The sequence below is a fragment of the Globicephala melas genome, chromosome 1 (assembly GCF_963455315.2).
Source record: "Globicephala melas chromosome 1, mGloMel1.2, whole genome shotgun sequence".
Taxonomy (NCBI): domain Eukaryota; kingdom Metazoa; phylum Chordata; class Mammalia; order Artiodactyla; family Delphinidae; genus Globicephala; species Globicephala melas.
The window spans coordinates 186,867,031-186,884,258 of NC_083314.1; the positions used below are offsets into that span (position 1 = coordinate 186,867,031).

The window sequence follows — 17,228 nt, forward strand, 5'->3', positions numbered from 1 at the left end:
CTTCCCAGCCCCACGTCCACACCGCCCACTGGACACGTGCTCGCCCCGCGCCCCCAGCTCTCCACGTCAGACCCCGCCTGCCGCCCCAGCAGCGCCAAGCGTTCGTCAGCCCTGCCACGCTCTCCCTGGCATTGGGCGAACTCACCATCCTCGTCCCCCTCTAGGCCTCCCTCAGGCCTCCTCGCCCAGCAGGTCCTGCGTCCCCCGCTGAGGACCGTGGTGCTTTCGGAAGCCGTCCCACCGTCAAGCCTTTCCTCATCCTTCCCCGGCACAGCCGCCTCCCCTGGGACACACCCGTCCGACCGTCCCTCGTGGGTTCTGCCCCCACCCCGCCCCGCCTTGGCGGCGTTCCCAGGGTACACGTGTGCGTTGCGGCCCCCCTATATGGGGCCCTGGGACCCCGTCCAGGCTGAGGTCTCTCCAGAGCTGCAGGTGAGTCCTCAGGTGCGATTTACAAAGGCCAACACGCAAGGCGTTTCACATCTCGAAGCCACCGGGAACCAGGAAGAACCGAGCTTGGCGTCTAGGCGGGCACCGCAAACAAGGCACAGCCGCTGTGTTCTTTAAAGGGTGAGAAGCGCCCGCGGCCGCACGTGAGCATAGACAACCAATCGGCCAACGGTTAAAAGGCTTTACGTTGGAACAGCAAGTTGACTGCAAACACTTTGCTGGTGGCTTGCTCATCTGGGATCTGAGATCACGCAGAAGCGAGAGAAAGGTCCCCAAACTACAATCTAACGTGGGGGGCTGGGGGAGGGAGACATAGATTTCCAGCCACCATCTCTCGATCACCCATTTTCCCCACAATAGCGTAAACTGAAGCCGTTTCCCCTGTTTTGGCCATTTCGGAGTTAATTTTGGCTGTTGTGTAGAAAAGATGGGCTGTGTGGATACGAACAATGGTTTTTCCGTAACACAGATGTTTATTTTACACTAAAACCCCACTGTGGGACTTCCCTGGTGGCGCAGTGGTTAGGAATCCACCTGCCAACGCAGGGGTCATGGGTTCAAGCCCAGGTCTGGGAAGATCCCACACGCCGCAGAGCAACTAAGCCCGTGCGCCACAGCTACTGAGCCTGTGCTCTAGAGCCCGCGAGCCACAACTACTGAGCCCACGCGCCACAGCTACTGAAGCCCGTGCGCCTAGAGCCCGTGCTCCGCAACAAGAGAAGCCACCGCAATGAGAAGCCCGCGCACCGCAACGAAGAGCAGCCCCCGCTCGCCACAACTAGAGAAAGCCCGTGCGCAGCAACGAAGACCCAACGCGGCCAAAAATAATAAATAAATACATACATAAATAAATACATTTATAAAAAAATTAAAAATAAAAATAAAACCCCACTGTACCATCTGCATATGTTTGTACACGCGTGGTGCTCTGTACCCTGTGTATACACGTAGCGACATTAGTGACTGTAATGCTCGGGGCTCCACGTCCATGAGTGAACATGGAACATGGCAGAGCCGGATGGCACTACTGGATTTGGGGAGAAAAAAGAAATGCTTGTTTTCTTCCCATCCGGAGACCCCCTTCCGATAACTGCTCGTGAGAAACTGTGTCTTATTTACCAGAGTTTTGCTGGTGGCGGCCCGCGGGCGCAGCTCCGGAGTGGAGCGGGTGTCCGCTGTGTTCAGTGGCGCTGCAAGGGCTCCGCCGGCTCCCGGCACCACGGCAGGCCCTCGGGGCGGCAGCTCGGCGAGGAGCCCACGGGAAGAGTCGAGGTGGCCCGCACGCCCATCCCAGCCACGTCCCCGCTGCCACCCTGCCCACCCACCTCCCAGTTCCCGACTCCAGTGGCCTCGCTCCTCATTCACCAGCAGCAGTGGGCGCGGTGCCGAGAGCCGCCCAACGTGGGGCGGGGCAGCTGCTGGCTCCTATGTCCTCGCGGGCTCAGACACGAGGTTCCGTCTGTTTGTTCCAAGGCCCAGCAGCCCCAAGAAGAGAGGCCCTTTCAGCCGAAGCTTACATCATTCACGGTTCCCCGGGAGCGGGACCTTCCTGGCTGTAAACGTTCCACTGACGGACCCACAGCCACAGCCCCTGAGGTGGGCATCCCTGCCATTCCCTGTCCCAGGGCTGAGACGGGGCCCAGAGAGGGTGCCCTGTGCGAGGTCGCCCGAACAGTAAGGGGGGCTGGCAAGCGAAGCCCAGCTGTCGGCTCCAAGCCTCTGCTGGTACCACTGTCAGGAGAACCACAAAAGGCTTTGAAAGACCGAAATGAGGACGGGGTCTCCGGAGGAGCCAGGCTCTGCTGCCACCTCCCTCCCAGGGCACGGCTTCCGGGCTCTCCCTCCGTCTCTGAGCCACTTTCCAACCGGGTGCGTTCTACACCAACAGTGCCATCCACAGACTCGCAAAGGAAGTCTGCCTGGTGGGGCCCCTCCCAGCCTCCCGGCCGGCTCGGCACCAGGCATCGGCCAGTCCCAGGGTCCCCGTCACCCGACGTGTGCGGGAACTTGAATTCTCCTGTGAGCGGGCTGTAACCTCTGACGAGTCCCTCATTAATCAGTGAGTCACATAAATGCTGACACACGCTCACTTTATATCTGTACCAAGGACACGACTGTACCTTAAGAAAATTATCCTTCAACACCACAACTGCCTGTGAGGTGCCAGGTATGAACCAACTGCTGGGAGCACGAAACACCCCACCCGGCCCTGCTCTCAGGGAGCTCACACCGTGGGTGGTGGGGGACAGGCGTATATCATAAACCGGCGTCAAAGCAGGCGCGTGGAAACAGCCCGGAAAGACACCTATCCGGACTAACCAGGTCTCAGGTGCTTCTAGACGTCACTGACGGATTCCATAGAAGTGGGAGGCAAAGGAACTAGACGCGGATGCTAATGGCTCCGGGGATGCCTCCCGGCTGTGAGTGCGAAGGCCGTACACAGCTTCTCACGTCAGTTTGGAAAGGCGCTACCGTGCGCACCTGCATCGTGGGGCTCACACAGAAACACCTCCGGGATGGTTTTTGTTTCCAATTCTGACCTTAACGCACCTGGGAACACGTGAGCCGGCGGATTTCCGGGACGTGAGTACAGAAAGCGCTGTGCTCCTGTAACAGGGCTGGAAGCGAGGCTGAGACACCTGACCCTTGTACACCCACGCCCTACAAGTTCATACAGTGACGTTAACTGAAAAACACAGCAAGACTCGTTTCACAATACGTTTAGGAAGCGTGGGGTTGGGGGGACACCCTCGGGCGGGCCCCATAATCCCAAGAGACTGGTCACAGCCAAAGAGAGGTGAGGAACACGCACCGGACACTATGCTGGGCCCTCCCGGAGCCCCGGGCGGGGGAAGAGGCCCGGCAGGCAGGGCGGCAAAGATGGACAGAGGGACCCAGGGGCAGCCTGGTTGCAGGGGCCTCGTCCACACGCCTAGGGGCCTGGACCGTCTCCCAGAAGCAATTGGGAAAGTGGTCGGGGGGCTCTGAAGCAGGTGATGGATACTTCAGATCTATGTTCTCGAAACATGGCTCAGTTCCAACGTGGGGGAACTGACAGCCTGGTGCCCCAGGGACCGGACGCCCCGAGGAGGCTGCAGCTGGGGCTCAGGGGGAAAGGGAGGGTCTGAGACCCACTCAGGAGGCAGAAGCACTGAGATCTGGGAAGGTGGCAACGCCAGTTCCGGTGGGAACAGGGGACTGAAGATCGAGAGAGGTGGGGGTGGGTGCGGGGGGCGTCGGGGGGTGAGTCACTGCTCTGACCACAGCGAAGCCCCGAGCAGAGAGTGGGCGGAGCAGGAGCGAGACCGTCGCGCAGAGAGGCTTGCTGTACGCTGGGCCCTGGCAGAGTCGGGCCCTCGCTCGATCACTGGCTCCCTGCGCTGATATAAACCTTCCCCAAGAGATAAGCGTATCTCACCGTGATCACACTGCACGAACAACACGGTTTACACGGAACACCTGCTGCTGGCTGGGAGTGTGGGACTTGGGCATGTGTTAGGTAGAGGTGCCTGCGTGACCCGCCCCCAGTAAACCCCGAGTTTCACAATTCCCTGTGGAGGGATTCAGGGTGTCCTGTGGGACTCCACAGGGAGGGACTCCGGGAGCTCACGCCCGGTTTCCTCCCGACTTCACCCCGTGCGTCGTTTCCCTTTACGTCCTTCCACAGCAGTAAGCCTTAGCCCTGAGTCTGACGATGTGCCGTGTCCTGCAAGTTCTCCTAAGTCACCGAACCTGGGGGTGGGCCCTGAGCACCCGACCCAGAACACAGTAACTTTTCAAGTAAACAAACTGTGTGAGTTCAAGTCATCTGGCCGAGAAAATTCCAAACTGAGTGTACGTTGACTATCCTGGACCAGCAGTTCCAAACCTTTTTAAGGTAGAATTCTAATATGTACAAAGCTTCTAAGTGAGGCTGGTTAGTATTTATTCATTTATCCCACTAACCAGTGAGATCCATAAGCAGATAGACAGGCCTCCCGCTCACAGTGGCGTCCCAATACCCGACCCCATGCTTGTACCAGTGGGATGCGTTCAATAAATAATTTGTAAACAGAATTGAAAAATTGAGCTTCATTTGTATGAAATTTACTTAATATGACACCGGCCAATGAGAACAACGAAGCTAGTCTGAGGAACCAAAAAGCCCCCACACTTGCAGACAGGAGGACCCTACAGACGACGGCAGAAACCTCGTGACGACACAGCCTCCACACGGCTCAGGTCAGAGAGCAGCAGAACCCCAGAAGCGCCCCCTTCCTCTTACCGACTTGTTGTCTGGAAGCAGGAGTGTAAGCCGACCAGGAAAGGGTTGCTGGATGCCTGCTCAAACACGTGCTTCTCTGTCTGTACCCAGTCAATGTCCTGAAATAGAAGCCAGGGAGTGTGAACACTTCACGGGCATATCCTGGAGAAGGGGAGGCAAGAGAGGAATGTCAGCTCTGCTTGAGGGGAGACCATGCAGAGAGGAGAAGAAAACGCCCGCTGAGAAATTCTCCCCACCACCATCGCCACCCCACCACTGTCACCCACTACCATCCGTCACCTTCACCTTCACCATCACCACCATCAGCATCTCCACCACCATCAGCATCGTTACCTGTCATCTATCACCGTTCACATTTCTCACTGTTTCTACCACCATCACCAAAGCCACCATCACCAGCTGTGCACTGGCCTCTGGGCTACAGGCTCTCCCGCACTGCCCCGTGTGCTGCCCGTGGCAGCCTTGGAAAGTCTGTATTATCATCTCCACTTAAGACAGGAGGAAACAGAATGGAGGTTTCTCCAACACCCCACACCCACCTCCCAAGCACCAGCTCCCACGGCAGGGCTATCTCCCTCCCAATCCACCCTGGAACTTGGGGAAAACTCAGCTTGAGAGTCTCAGCTTTGGTTCCATTACAACCCCAGAAAGCAGAGTCGGACGAGAGTCCCCGAATTCCCCGGGTTAGACCTCTTGTCTCAGGGTTGGGAAGCGAGAGGGAACGGGATGCCTGCCTTCCCCTGAAGGTTTCTGGAAAAACGAGCAGACTCTCAGTGAGCATCCCTTTGGTGGCCAAAGACCATCTGGGTTCCTCGTCCTGGGGCTGCATCCTGACCCCTCTGCCCCTCGCTCCCGGGGACGCCCTGGCCGGCAGGCTCCGTCTGACCAGCCCCACCTCCCCCAGCTCCACTCGCTCATGCAATGGCCACCTGGTGTCGGCACTCAGCGTCTCATGTGCAGAGCCGGCCTCAAACAGAGCCCTTGACTGTCCCTGCGTCTGTTCTCGCAGGCACCGGGCCACCCGGGTGCTCAGGAAGGAAACGCCGTTGGGTGGGTGATGCCTCCTCCCCCACGCCCCCGGGTCCACCCGCCTCCCGCCTGCCGGACTCCCCACGCTAGTTTAACAAAACGCCACAGACCTCGAGACTCAAATCCTCCAAACTGTATCCTCTCGCTGCTCTGAGGCAGAAGCCTCTGGGCTCAGGGTGTGGGCAGGGCCCCGCGGAGGGTCCTTCCTGCACCTCCAGGGGACTCTGGCCCTTCTCCGCCTCTGTCTTCACAGTGACTTCTCTGTGTGTGTTTTCCTTCCTTCCTGTCTCAAATCTTTCCCTGCCCTTCTCTAAAAGGACACTCGTCACTGGATTTAGGGCCCCCCAGCTGATCCAGCATGACTGCCGCAGGATCTGTGATTACATCTCCCCAAATAAGGTCCTGTTCCCAGGTTCCTGGGATTGGGACGGGGGCCACGGGACGGCAGCGCCTCTCACAAACGCACAGTTGGCCCGCGCGCCACATCCTAGGGTCTCGCTCCCCTGAGACCACCTCCGAGTCCGAGCTCCAGTCCCCGCCACGTGCGAAGATGCCGAGAGCGACCACAGCAGTAACTCTCTCTGGAGGCCTCTCCTCTCAGTGTTCTAGAAACCGGCCCTCACACACCATCAACCCTCCAGCCGGCCGCAGGCTGGGAAGGGGCTTGGAATCCTCTTGCGGGCTGCAACCGGCAGTGAAGACACCGGCCGGACCCCGCACTTCCCGGGGCCTCCGCTGCCTCAGCTGTGAGGCACGGATGTCCCAACTCACTTGTGAGCTCAGCACCCAGGGCTGAGGGGCCAGCTGGGCGCTGTGAGCACTGCACAAACGCACTTGCTGGGAGGACAGGTCGGGACTCGGCGCAGCCCCGCTCTGCCCTCTGAACTGCGAGCCTGGGCCGGGGAGCCCGCCCGTGGCCCCCGCTCCACGGGCGCCAAGCGGCCTCACGGGTCAGCAGCGGCTGCACCGGAACAGCCGGGGGCTCCCCGTGAAGCCAGTTCTCTGCTTCTTAGGGACGTCACCCCCGTTCAGGGGTCAAAGAAACAGGTCAAAAGTACGTCAGGCCAAGAAGCCCATGAAAAGGAGCTCAACACGTTGTCACTATGGGAATGCCAATCAAAGTCACTTCATACCCACCAGGACAGCAATGGTCAAAAAACAGCAAATAGCAAAAGCGTCAGCAAGAACGCGCAGAAATTGGGAACCTCACGCGTTGCTGTTGGGAATGTAAAATGGCACAGCTGCCGTGGAAAACAGTTCCTCAAAAAGGTAAACATAGAACGACCCTATGACCCAGCAGTTCGCCTCCTGGGTAAACACCCAGGACGAGTGGAAACAGGGACTCGACAAATAACCGCACAGAGCCGTTCACGGCAGCGCGACTCAGGCAGCGGACGCAGAGACAAGCCCAGGGCCCGTCAGCAGCGGACGCAGAGAGAAGCCCAGGGCCCGTCAGCGGGTGAACAGAGAGGCCCGAGGGGGTGGATCCATAAAACGCAACGTGGCCGAGGCCTAAAAGGAAGGAAGGACGCGCAGACACCCGCTACCACGTGGATGGACCTTGAGAACACGACGCTCCGTGAGAGAGGCCGGACGCAGAAGGTCCCATAACGCACGGTTCCACTTACACAGAGCGTCCAGAACAGGCAAATCCAAGGAGACAGTGGCGGCCGTAGGGGCCGGGGAGGGGGCCGGGGGGCACTGCTCACGGGGACGGGGCGGGGTGCTGGCGAGGGTGGCCCGACACCGTGAATGCGCTGAACGCCACTGAACTGCGCGCTTGAAAGCGGTCAGCTGGCAAACTCGGTTACGTGCGCTGACTTCCATCCGAAGGAGCGAGCAGGCGGGCCCTCACCTCGTCGTCGTGGACCAGCTCCTTCTTCACCACCTTCATGGCGTAGACCTGATCGTTCTTCTTCAGCCGTACCAGCAGGACCTTGGCATAGCTCCCGCGTCCGATGACCCTGAGCAGGTCGAAGTCCTGCAGCCCGAGCCCCTGAGATATTTTGATCCCGTCCATCCCATCGATGACCGGCTTGAGGTCCTGAGGGAGGGAGGACAAAACGGGAGGAAGCGGAAAGGAGACTCGTGCGCGACGGGGGAAGACGTGGCGTCCGCGCCCCGGAGCCCAGAGCCCCATCCTGCTCATAAGTCCTGACTCTCTGTCCCAAAGGCCGCCGCCTCCGCGCCACCCAGGAGCAATCCCCAAGAGCTTCTGGTGGAAGGGGCCGGAAATCCGAGAGCCGTCATCAGCCACCGGTGGGCCCTCTGCAAGCAAGGAAGGATGCTCGGGGCCAGCCCCGCCTGGACAGGCCGAGCAGGTGGCCGCAGGCTCACACACCCAGGGGCCATCGGTGCCGCGGCCGGAAGGCCACCTGGCCCTCCCTGGGGGGTTGCAAAGCATAACTTGCTAATGTCTGGAAAGACCTTCCAAAGCAAGTACCACTAGAAACTATATACGATGAAAGAGAAAGGCAACGTGATTAAGGGCACAAGCTCCCCTCCTGAGAATTATCTCTGGCAAGGATTCTCTGGTGGAGGGAGTTAGGTAACTAAGTGTTCCTGACTCACTCCAGACACAGAACACCAGGGAGAAAGACCTAGACGTCCAGGCAGGGACACTGACCTTGGGAAAGGAGTGGCCTCTCGAGGCGTTGCTGTTCCCTGAGGTCCTGTGCACAGAGGTTGAGCTCCAGCCGGAAATGCCCTTGCTCAGAACCACAACTGCCTGAGCCTCATCTATCACCCAGAGTCCAGTTGTGATGCTGTGATTTGTAACACCAAGTTCCTCTCTGTTCTAGGGCCCCATTCCTGGCACACAGCTCCTAAAACCTGGGGGGGATTTCCTAAGTGCTGGGAGCCAGCAAGGTGTGTTTTGTTATGTTAATGAGGCAACTACAGGGAAGCCTCTAGGTCACCTGAGGATGCAGCTGGCTGCCAGGGGAACCGACTCAGGGATCAGAAGGTCAGTCCCATCCCCTGACCTCCCAGGAGGGGAGAGGGGCTACAGCCCGACTCCAGCGCCAACGGCCAATGATTTAATCATCACACCTGTGTAATGAAGCCTCCGTAAAACCCCCAAAAGGAGAGGTTTGGGGAGCTTCTGGGTTGGTGACGTGGAGATCTGGGAGTGGCCCTCGCTCAGAGACCGTGGAAGCCCTCGCCCCTTCCCCACACCTTGCCCTGTGAGCCTCCTGCAGATGGCTGCTCCCGAGTTACAACCCTTTAAAAGAACCCGGTGATCTGGTGAGTAAAATGTTTCTCTGAGTCCCGTGGGCCGTTCTCACAAATTGATTGAACCTGAGGAGGGGGTCGTGGGACCCTCCAATCTGTAGCCAGTCCCTCAGAAGCACTTGCAACTGGCATCTAAAGTGGGAGGAGGGGTCCGTCTCGTGGGACTGAGCCCCCGACCTGGGGGATCTGTTCCCCGGTCGATGGTGTCAGAGCCAGGTTACACTGTAGGACACTCAGCGTCTGCTGAGAATTGCAGAGCTGCTGGGTAGTGTGGAAAGCACACACAGAAAATAAAGGCAGGCTTTTATGCAAATAAACTTTGACTAAAACTGCAGCCCTGGACCCGCTGTGCTGTCTGGGTGGAGAGCACGTGGGAAGGCCTCACCCGCAGCAGAAGACGGTGCCAGGATTGGGCCCCCAAGAACCTTTGGGGCAGCAGCCTCTGGGGCTTCGTAACGGATGTGCCCCTGGTGAGACCCAGCTGCGGAGGCGGCAGGGCCTGTTCCCGGAGCTTTCATCTCCCCCCTCCTCGCCACCTCTCCTTCACTGCCGCCCGACAGGCCGACTCCCCGACCCTGGACACCCCATCCCCCCAAACCAGAGGGCCCGTGAGAGCTGCCTGTGGGCGCCAACGTCCCTGCCACACAAGGCACTGAGTCCCAGAGACGGGGACTCCCGCCATGGGGGAGGGGGACGGCTGCAGAAAATGTAAGAACCTGGGTGCTGGAGTGGGCGTGACAGCCAGGTCAGAGTGAGCCCACGCCCCAGAGGCCCGCTTTCTCTCAAAGCACAAGAACACGGGGTTTCCTTTGTGGAGGTCACGGGTGCCCCTTGTGGTCCACCGTGATGGCCTGACCCACCTGTACTGATGTGGAAACGGCCACGCCGGCAGTCAGTGCCGTGGAAAGCTTCCCGTGCGCCGGGCATGGTGCTAAGCGTTCATACAATGCTCTCAGTTTACCCTCACGGAAAGGCGCAATCATTATCCACACTTGACAGAAGAGGATCCTGAGGTCAGAGGGGTCCCCTGACCTGGGCTCAGACCAGGCCTGCAGCTTGGGCTCACACAGACTCAGCCAATGACCCCTCACGCCCAGTTCTGCGTCGGTGAAAGAGTACGTACAATGAGCACCATATGCTCACCTCAGATTCAGCAACGGCTCACGTGCTGCCACGTTCACTTGCTCTCTGCCCATTCGGCTGTACAGAGAGCACCTCTGTGCTAAATGTCTGGAAGACCTCCCAGACCTCTGCCCTGGAAGCCTCAGTGTGCGTGAGCCCCGATGCCGCAAGGCCGTGCTCCCCCCAACCCTCCTCGTTCACATTCGAGTTTCCACGACTGCCCCAGAAATGAGCTAAAGCACCTGCAAACAGGACGCCGGAAATACCGGTGAGCCGTCTGCACTCACCTCAGGTTCATCTTCAATGTTATCATGTTTCCGGGTTGAAGAAATGTAAGCAACTAGGGAAGAGAGGAAGAAGAAAGGGTGTTACAGGCGTCGTCGGGGACGCGGCCTGAGACCCCCACGGCCCTTGCCCCTCTGTGGAGACACAGTGGCCCAGGCCAGGCCGCCAGGCCAGCCAGTGCTCAGGGTGAAGGCCTGGCAGCCACTCTGACTCAACTAGAGACTTAAGAAAATGCAGCTTCCTGGGCCCCACCCAGACCTGCTGACTCTGAACCTCTGGGGCTGGGAACCTGCCTCTGTGACAAGTTTCCCTAGTGATTCTTCTGAAGTGACGGATCGTAAGATTCTGGTGTCTAGCCTTCCGGTCTTTGTTCTCATGGTACGCAGATGGCTGGCTGGGTGGACGGGTACTTGCTAAGGGTCTCCTTTACATGAGGTGCTGTGCTAAGGGTTTCATGCTCCGTGGCCTCTTGTCATCCCAGGGGATGGAACTCATTTATCAAACGAGGGCTAGGGCCCTTGCACACCCTTGTAACGGTGCACAGAACTGCAGAAGCTCAGAGCTGGGCCATCAGTCCAACAGGTATCCATGGCGGCCACTGCGCTACGTGCCGCTTAGAACGTCCGAAGTCGGCACAGAGGGCAACCCCGCCCCGGGCTCCCCAGGCAGCAGCACACAGAGACGTGGGCGCCCAGGGAAGGCCGCCCCGCCCACTTCTGACCGGACGAGGGGGGCCCTGAGAGCCCTCCCCAGTCCCGCAGCGAGCACGGGACACGCTCCCAGGTACTGGCCCCTGGTGAGAGGAGAGGATCTAAAAGGGTGCCCCGGGGGAAGGGGAGGCGGGCGGGTGTTCCCGGGGGGCGGGGCGAGCAGCCCCTACTTCCATCCGTCTCCTCAGAAGGAAGGTCCACGTCGTCACTCTTGTCGTCCACTGCAGGCTCCTGGGAAGGCATGACAGAATCCTGCAGAGAGACGGCAACACAGTGACCCGGCGGGCGCCACGACGGGGCTTCCGGAGACTTGTGAGTCACCTGTTATGTAACACACACTGTAACACACGTATCACTCAACTGTTACATCATCGCACTGAACACGGGAGGAGGAGCACTGAAGTCACCTGTGAGTCCACAGGCCGAGGTGACCACTCAGCCCCTCGGGCCGCGATCTTCCCGGCAGGTGCTTTAAAAGCGCGTGTGTTTACACAGTGACGCTGACTCCTCTCTCCCGCCCCCAGCCCCCATCACGCGTCGGCTGCAGTCAGGCCCCAGCTCCGGGTTCCACGGCTGACGTCACAATCAAGGAGGCTCCCTACTGGTGGACCCTGCGGCCCCCAGGAGTGCCGGGGGCTCCCAGGGCTCAGGAAGAGGGCCCGACCCGGACCGCGGACCTGGGCCGTCACCCTGCAGCCCACGGGAGCCCCCTCCTCTCTCTCGCGGGTGGCAGGGACGATGTCAGGGCCCCGCCTGGACAGAAGGAGGCCGAGGGCCCCTGGGGCAGTGTGGACACCCGCCCAGGCTGTGCCGGCCCCCACTCACCATATGCCTGTCGCAGCTCAGCGGGACGAGGACGTGGCAGCGCTTATGGACCAGCAGTTTGCAGTTGATGCACCTGTAGCCCTGCCTGGCGAGGCCCCATATCCTTTCACTGCACTGGCCACAGTACGCTCTCTGCACGGGACGAGAACAGCCGCTGTCAGCCGGGCCCGGTGCCCCCGGGGGCCCCGCCACGCCGCGGACATGCTGCACCGTCACGACGCGCAGCTGGGGCGGGAGGTGGCCCCGTCGCCTCATCCAACCGGCACCAGGCCCCCGCCCAGGCTCGGCAGCTCCGTCCCAAGGTTGGGGGAACCGAGGGCCCCAAGGAGGGCACTGGGGCTCTGCTCCTTGTGAGGGAAAAGGGGAGGCCCCGGCAGGCAGGGGTGAGGAGACCCCTCCACGGGCAGCGCCCCCCCTGCTCGCAGGGCCTGGAGTGGGAGTCGTAGCTCCTACCAGGCTGCGCTCAGAACAGCCGAGGGGCCCCCTGTGGGTGGAGGGACCCAGGTGAGAAGCGGGTGGGAGAGCCGGCTGCCTGACCCTCGTCCAAACACCCACCTACACGACGACCACAGAAGCGACCCTGCCTGGTGTCAGGACGTGTCAGGATTCTGAGCTGCTCTGGGGCTCCATGCAATTATCTTGGCATTTTTCTCAGCGTTTTAAAAGATTTTAAATGGTCAATTTTTATTCTTCTTGGTTCTAAACACCTGAAATTCATGATCATTTTTGGCTTGTTTGGAGAAGTTTTTGGAATGTCACAAAGTGCGTGGAGGTGAGCGTGTGCAGAAGTCTGGTCACCCGCCCACCACTCGGCGTCCAAAGTCATCTTCGCAGTTCCGTGGTGTCCGCACGTCGACAGGTTCCCCACTTAGTTTTTTTCCAGCCATAACTTGTTTTCGCGTTTTACCCTCTTTTGCCTTTTATTTTTTTAACAAATTTCTTTCTTTTGAGAGAGTCTCAAATTACTCCTGGAGAACAGAAAGGATACACGGTACCAGCCGCGCAATGCAGCTCATTTAGGAAACAGCAAACCCTCACGAGGTGCGGGCCTGAGGCGCAGGACGGGCTCTGGCGGCCAGTGGGCACCGAGAAGCCGATCTCCCACCAGGAAGGAGCCCCCTCCCCATACACAGAGCGCATACGTCTCAGTCACGGCCACGTGGTCAGCACCTGGGACAGTGCCCGGCACACAGTGGGTGCCCAATAAAGGTTTGCTGAAGACAAGTCCACACGCGTGCGCCCGCGCGCCCCCCTGCTTTCAACTTCGGTAACAGGAAAGAGAAGGATGTACCCAAGTCCCCCACGTTGCCGGAACCATCCCTTCCACGAGGAGGCCAACACGGGCTGTGGGACTCCCTCTGGGAACGGCCTGAGATGCGGCAGCAAGGGCCAGACGGGGGGCTGGACAGAGGGCCACCCCCCAGACCTCCGACTCGGGCCAATCCAGTTTAACGGCAGCCTTGGCACCTCTGCCCGAGGAGGGTGAGTGCTGGTGAGTAAACTCGGGGTTCAGGGAAGGGGCGGCATCTCTGAGGACCGCTCACCGTTCATGGAACCATTACAAAAATCCACGTCCTTTTATACCATGCGCTAAATGTGTCTTGCTTTCTCCAGAACACCATCGAACAATGCCTGGATCACGTTTGGGGCAAACCCACAGCCACCTGGTATCTTCGCGAATTAACCAAGATCCCTCTTCCTACAGAGCCACCCTCGCCAGGGTCCAGGCCAGCACAACGGGGGATCAAGGGCAGCTGAGTTTGCCGGGTTCCAGCACCCGTCAGTCGCATCGAGGCCACGTGCAGGCATCCCCCCAGGAGGGGCAGCCACAATGTTGCCAAAGGCTCTTTATTTCAAAACTAGATTTGAATTATCAACGTTTCAAGAAACGTGCCACTAAATAATAAAACTTAGGGACTTCCCTGGCGGTCCCGTGGTTGACTTGGTGCTTTCGCTGCCATGGCCCGGGTTCAATCCCTGGTCGGGGAACTAAGATCCCGCGAGCTGCGGCCAAAAAAACCCAATAATGATAATAAATAAAACTTAACACCCAAGCTTCACGTCTCAGAAAGATCACGTGACTTAGCAGACTAACGGCTGCAAGTACTTTAAGCCCCTTACACGCTGCCGAGGCGGCTCCTCGCTCAGGCTTCAGTCACCGGCGTCCGGGGCTGCTTTCACACGGCAACAGCAATGGCCGAGTCAGGGCCCGGCTGTCGTGACAGAGGCTGCACGGCCCACAAAGCCTGAAATACCTGCTCGCTGCCTCAGCCCTGTTCCAGCTGCTCAGACCAACGGCCCCGGGGCTGAGGGCCTCAGGGCCTCCCGTTGTGGGCTGGACGCTGCCCCTGCGCCCCCATGAGTCCCCATCGGAGCCTTCCTCTCTGCTCGAGAAGCTCAGGTGTGTCCAGTGCAGAGACAGCTCCAGGCAGGGAGCTCGGGCCAGTGAGGCCGACAGCCCTTGCCTCCGTCCCCGGGTCACCAGTGAGGCCGACAGCCCTTGCCTCCGTCCCTGGGTCACCAGCAAAGGAGGGCAGTGGCCTCCCTTATGCGCTTGTCCCTGGGAATCTGGCTGAGCCCGCAGAGCCAGGCGTGGAGCTCCTGAGACACGCGGGGTGGCCTCGCGGCCCCGTAATGAACACTGGTGGATGGTGCGGCCTCAGACGTGCAGCCCAAGGACCCTGGTGGGAACTGTGCCTGGTGACAAACGGCGACACGCCCGCCTCCCCATCTGTGAATGGCGGGGCTGGTTAAGAGTTGTCGGGGGTCTTGGGGTCGGCTCCCTCCTCGGCCTGGTGTCTGTGAAAAGCCGCTTGGCGCTCGGGGAGAGCGGGTGGGGACGGGGCTGGAGTGGGTACCGCCCCCCCGCCGCTGAGTTCCCCTCCTCCTTGAGGAGAAGCCTTTGCCCACAGAGTTTGGGGAGGGTGCGGCAGGAGGAGTGCCAGGCTCTGCACCCTGCCATCAGAGAAATGGGTTTTCCTCGGAGAACCTGCAGGGAGGTAGCGGCCAGGCCCCTCCGGCGGCCTTGCCGGGTGGGTGGGTTTCGTCCTGGGCCCGTGAGTCAATTTGTCATGAAGGGAAGCAGTTCTCTGATGTCCTGAAGGGTGGCCCATCCCGTCTGCCTGAGACCCTCTCTGGCAGAACCAAGCCGGTGCCCAGATGCACAGGAAGAGAAGCCACCGGCCACAAGCTGGCTGGTCGTCCGTTTTTTAAATAAACACGGGAGGGTGGGCAGTGGGGGCCTCGCGTCACGGGGCTGGACGTTCCCATTTCTCCAGGCTTCACCCGGTCCGTCTGGGTGGTTCACTGCAAAGTCTCACGTCCACACCCGTCGGCCAGGCCCATCACTCCCGCACCCGAGCCCTCTGCCAGCACTCGGCGACGCCCGACCTCCCCACAGCATCGATGTCCCGAGGACCCCGTGCCCTCCCAACGTTGCCAAGGCTCCCGGGGCCCTTCTCATTCCCGACAGACACGCCGCGTCCCTTCTTTACACCCAACGTGGCGCCCAGGGCTCCCCCGCTGCCTCTTCCCCAGTCATCCATTACAGTAAGTGATAACCCACTGTGTCGTGTGCGCCTCCCGTGTGCCAGGTGCGGGCACAACCATCAGGGCAGAGTGCTGTGCCCGGCAGGAGGTGGCACACACGGGGCTGTGAGGGGCACGGAGGGGGCGCGCCACGTGGGGGGGGGGCGGGGGGGCAGAGCGCTCAGCGCGTGCGGGGGTCCCCAGGTCAGCGGGCGCTTGGCTGCTGTACTGGACTCCGTGGTGTCCCCCCAGACTCAGGTCCACCCAGAACCTTAGGTGGAAAAGTATCTTTGTAGGTGCAGTTAGTTAAGCTAAAATGAGGTCAGACTGGGTCCTAATCGTGACGGGCGTCCTTGGGGAGCAGAGACAGAGAGCAGGCGGCAGAGGCTGGAGGGCTGAGCTCCCAGCCCAGGAGCTCCGAGGACCGCCAGCAACCCCAGAAGCTACACAGGAAGAAGGACCCTCCTAGAGCGGCGGGAGGCGAGCGGCCCCGCCCCACCTTGGCTTGCGCTCCAGACGGCGAGAGAACGGACGGCGAAGCATCCAGTTTGTGGTGCTTTGTGCCGGCAGCCCTGGGGCACGTGGTCGCCGGCCATGGGGACACCTGCAGGTGCCTCCCCACCCACCTGCCAGCGGGACGGCTACACAGCCTCGCGAGCCCCATGGTTTCCGCAGGACACAGGGCAGCACGAGGAGCAACACCAGATGCTCGGCTAAAGCGCCTTCGGAGCGGGCCGGGCAGCGGGGCCCGCGGGCCGGGGGCTGGAGGGCTGTCTCGGGCTCTGGGCTTCGCAGGACACCCCTGGGACCAACGGGGACACTGTGGGGTAACACACGCATCCCGGTAACGGGACAAGTCTGCGTCCCTTCTGAATGCACGCAGGCAGGCGGGAGCCACAGCGCCTGGACAGGGGATCCCGTAACAGGGACACACAGGCCGAGTTCATCAGAAAGGCCCGAGCTGGCACTGAGCTGGCACCTTCCCGGGCTCAGGGAGCTTCGTAAAGGGCTCGTTGTCATCCAGGGGCAGCGGCTGTGGAAGCGGCTCGAGGCCTCGCCTGTGCGCAGGGCAGAGCCCGGCACCTCCTCTGGCGGGGGGGAGTGGGGGCATCTCGGCGGCCTCGACAGCAACTCACCCTGTTAAAGCGCTTGGCTTGGAAGAGGTGGCCGTTGGCGCGGTACAGCTTCCGCCATCTTCTGGCTCCACGGCGGTAGATGGATTCTGGAAAGAACAGCAGAAAGGGGTAAAGAAACAGCCTAGTGGCCCACAAGCCCAGCTCCGCCACGTGCGGTGCGGTGGGGACAGGCCACCCGCCGAGCTGACACGCCTGCGTCCCCACAGCCACTCCTCACACGATCCCGGGGTCGACCTCCCCTTGATGCCCCTGGATATGCCGCGAGAGCTGCCCTCCGCGGAGGGTCAGGCTGTGAAGACATCGGGGCCCGTGTGGCCTCCCACGTGTTTCCTTTCCACCCCCTTCCCTCCGGGCGTGAAAACCAGGCCCCTCTCCACACAGGGACAGGCTCCGACGGGCCGAGGGCCCCCTGGACGTGCACGCCCAACCGTCCTCAGAGGGACCCTGGCCGCCGGGGAGTCCACGGTCAGCCCGAGACGGGCGTCCGTCCAGCCAGCACCATCCCGCCCCCTCCGTCCCGGGCTCCCGTTTGAAGAGCAAATCTAGGGACAGAAGTAAAGCCAAACCAACCGGACACTAATGTTGAATTGAAAGTTACCCAAACCGTCGCTTTCACAACCTGCATTCGATAATTCAAACTCCTGA

The 17,228-nt window shown here is 60.6% G+C and overlaps 1 protein-coding gene across 2 annotated transcripts in view; it reads right to left on the reverse strand.

Annotated features, from left to right (window-relative positions):
- Nucleotides 1-17,228, reverse strand: part of PRKCZ (protein kinase C zeta) — a 97,995-nt gene that overhangs the window by 14,782 nt on the left and 65,985 nt on the right. For both annotated transcript variants that reach the window (XM_030881003.3, XM_060284128.2), the window contains 6 exons: nucleotides 16,584-16,669; nucleotides 11,920-12,051; nucleotides 11,265-11,346; nucleotides 10,387-10,439; nucleotides 7,599-7,787; nucleotides 4,715-4,812 (listed from right to left, as the gene is read on the reverse strand). In XM_030881003.3, coding sequence (XP_030736863.1) covers nucleotides 4,715-4,812; nucleotides 7,599-7,787; nucleotides 10,387-10,439; nucleotides 11,265-11,346; nucleotides 11,920-12,051; nucleotides 16,584-16,669 — 640 coding nt within the window. The remainder of the gene's footprint in view (nucleotides 1-4,714; nucleotides 4,813-7,598; nucleotides 7,788-10,386; nucleotides 10,440-11,264; nucleotides 11,347-11,919; nucleotides 12,052-16,583; nucleotides 16,670-17,228) is intronic.